This window comes from Limulus polyphemus, unplaced genomic scaffold, assembly GCF_000517525.1.
Source record: "Limulus polyphemus unplaced genomic scaffold, Limulus_polyphemus-2.1.2 Scaffold766, whole genome shotgun sequence".
In the NCBI taxonomy this organism is placed as follows: domain Eukaryota; kingdom Metazoa; phylum Arthropoda; class Merostomata; order Xiphosura; family Limulidae; genus Limulus; species Limulus polyphemus.
This window is the reverse complement of record NW_013666376.1, coordinates 347371-349181: the sequence shown is the minus strand read 5'-3', so window position 1 is coordinate 349181 and position 1811 is coordinate 347371. Positions and strand designations below refer to the sequence as shown.

General features: G+C 30.6%; 1 protein-coding gene across 1 annotated transcript in view; it reads right to left on the bottom strand.

The window, feature by feature from the left end:
- LOC106460415 (sodium bicarbonate cotransporter 3-like) overlaps positions 1 to 1811 on the bottom strand; it is a 100243-nt gene that overhangs the window by 25996 nt on the left and 72436 nt on the right. Inside the window, exon 16 of the mRNA XM_022387128.1 lies at positions 979 to 1092. Within this exon, the coding sequence (XP_022242836.1) occupies positions 979 to 1092 (114 nt within the window). The remainder of the gene's footprint in view (positions 1 to 978; positions 1093 to 1811) is intronic.

Genomic DNA, 1811 nt, shown 5'->3' with positions numbered 1-1811 from the left:
TTTCAACAATTATACATTATATATGTATATAGATTATTGCATTTTGAAACATATTTTCTTAAAACATAGAACAGTAAATAAAGAAGTAACGCAAACAATTATCTCTTCTAGTTATGATCGTTGTACTCAGTTGCTGCTTGACATAGGTTATTATGCCTTTAAAAATTGTGCACGTAGAGGATATGAAACAAAAGACACACCCTACCTCCTTGAAATCTTGGTTCAATAGAAAGAAATGACGTCCTAGTAATTTAATATGGCCGAGAAAGCCACTAGGGGGACATTCTGAGCTTCAGATTGGTTATTTATGTCATATATAGAAGTAAGTGTATATAAGGGAACGTTTTCAAAAATGGAAAGAGGTGGGCGGGGTGCAACTGTGTTTGATTTATTACATGAGCAATATCTTAGCAAACAGAAAATATAAGACCTTATTTTATATTCTAGCTTGTCAATATCGGTAATTTGAGTTTCTAATTCATACAAAACTATAGACTTAGTATTTTGACTTTACAAACATCTAATTTGAACCAGTGCTGCATTCAACATACCATGTGACATACAAAAATTGATGTTTATCTGTGTTTTTTAATATTTACTTTTAAATTAAGAAATTGAGTATTGTATAGTACTAAAATTTGAATTATAATCTACAGTTTCATACCAAAGTTATTGACATAAGTTCATGCAATAGTAGTTCAATAAAATTTCTAATGCGAGTCAACAAATGAGATGACATGGCCTTTCACCCGTGACACGTCTCGAAAGGGTTAAACTATAACCTAACATGAAAAAAAAATTCATTTTAAATATGACTGTGATATATCTTAAGAATAGTAAATCTGTAATTTGTAATCTACAACGAAACATCCTGTAAATGGTCACTGGATTGTTACTAATTGGATAACTACTATTATGAAACTCTTTCATTTCAATCTTATACAAAAAATATAAAAATGAGACAATAATTCAACTCACCTCAAACTTATGAGGAACTTCAAGTTTTGGAGTGTTAAGACCAACACATAGATCGGTAATAGTCATAACCATGATAGCAATAACAACAGCAAAGTCACTGATGACAGCTCTTATCTGTACAAATTCAAATAGAGTTAATGTAAGCTTTTTTCACAATGTAAATAAAATACTGTTTATCTTTAAAGCATAAATTCCTTTGGCTAATGTAATTTGTATGAAAAAAAAGGAAGAAAGGGAAAAGAAGAAGGCTAAAATTGTTAAAAGAATGGTACAAATTTTAAGAAACTCCAGTTTGGTCAAAACAGAAATTTTAGTTTGAAGAATTGTATATAATATAAAAACAATAAATTTATAAATTTTATGGAATAATTGTATTTTGAAATAAACTCCATCATGGCATTAATAATAGTGATAAATGTTAAAAGCAGATGTAAATGTTACTTCATGAACTGGTATTGTATGTTACTATCATTATAGTAATATATTTACAGTATCTTTACACAGAAAAAATTAGAAACATCTCATACCACAAAATGAAAAGCAGTATTTCATTAAAGCAGCAGAGTAACAATACTACCATACTACATGTAACATCTTATTATGACCAAACAAGATAAAAATGGGAATGTATCGCATCTCTTTCTTGTAGTATATACGAGGCCTGTGAGAAAAGTATCCGACCTTTGGCCGGGGAATAAAAACTGGTATACCTGGAGCGTTGGAAACCTAATCACCCTCAAAGTAGTCTCCTTGGGACTCCACACACTTCTCCCAGCAGTGCCGCCATTGTTGGAAGCATTCCGAGAAAGCCTCTTTCGAAATGGAGTTTAGTT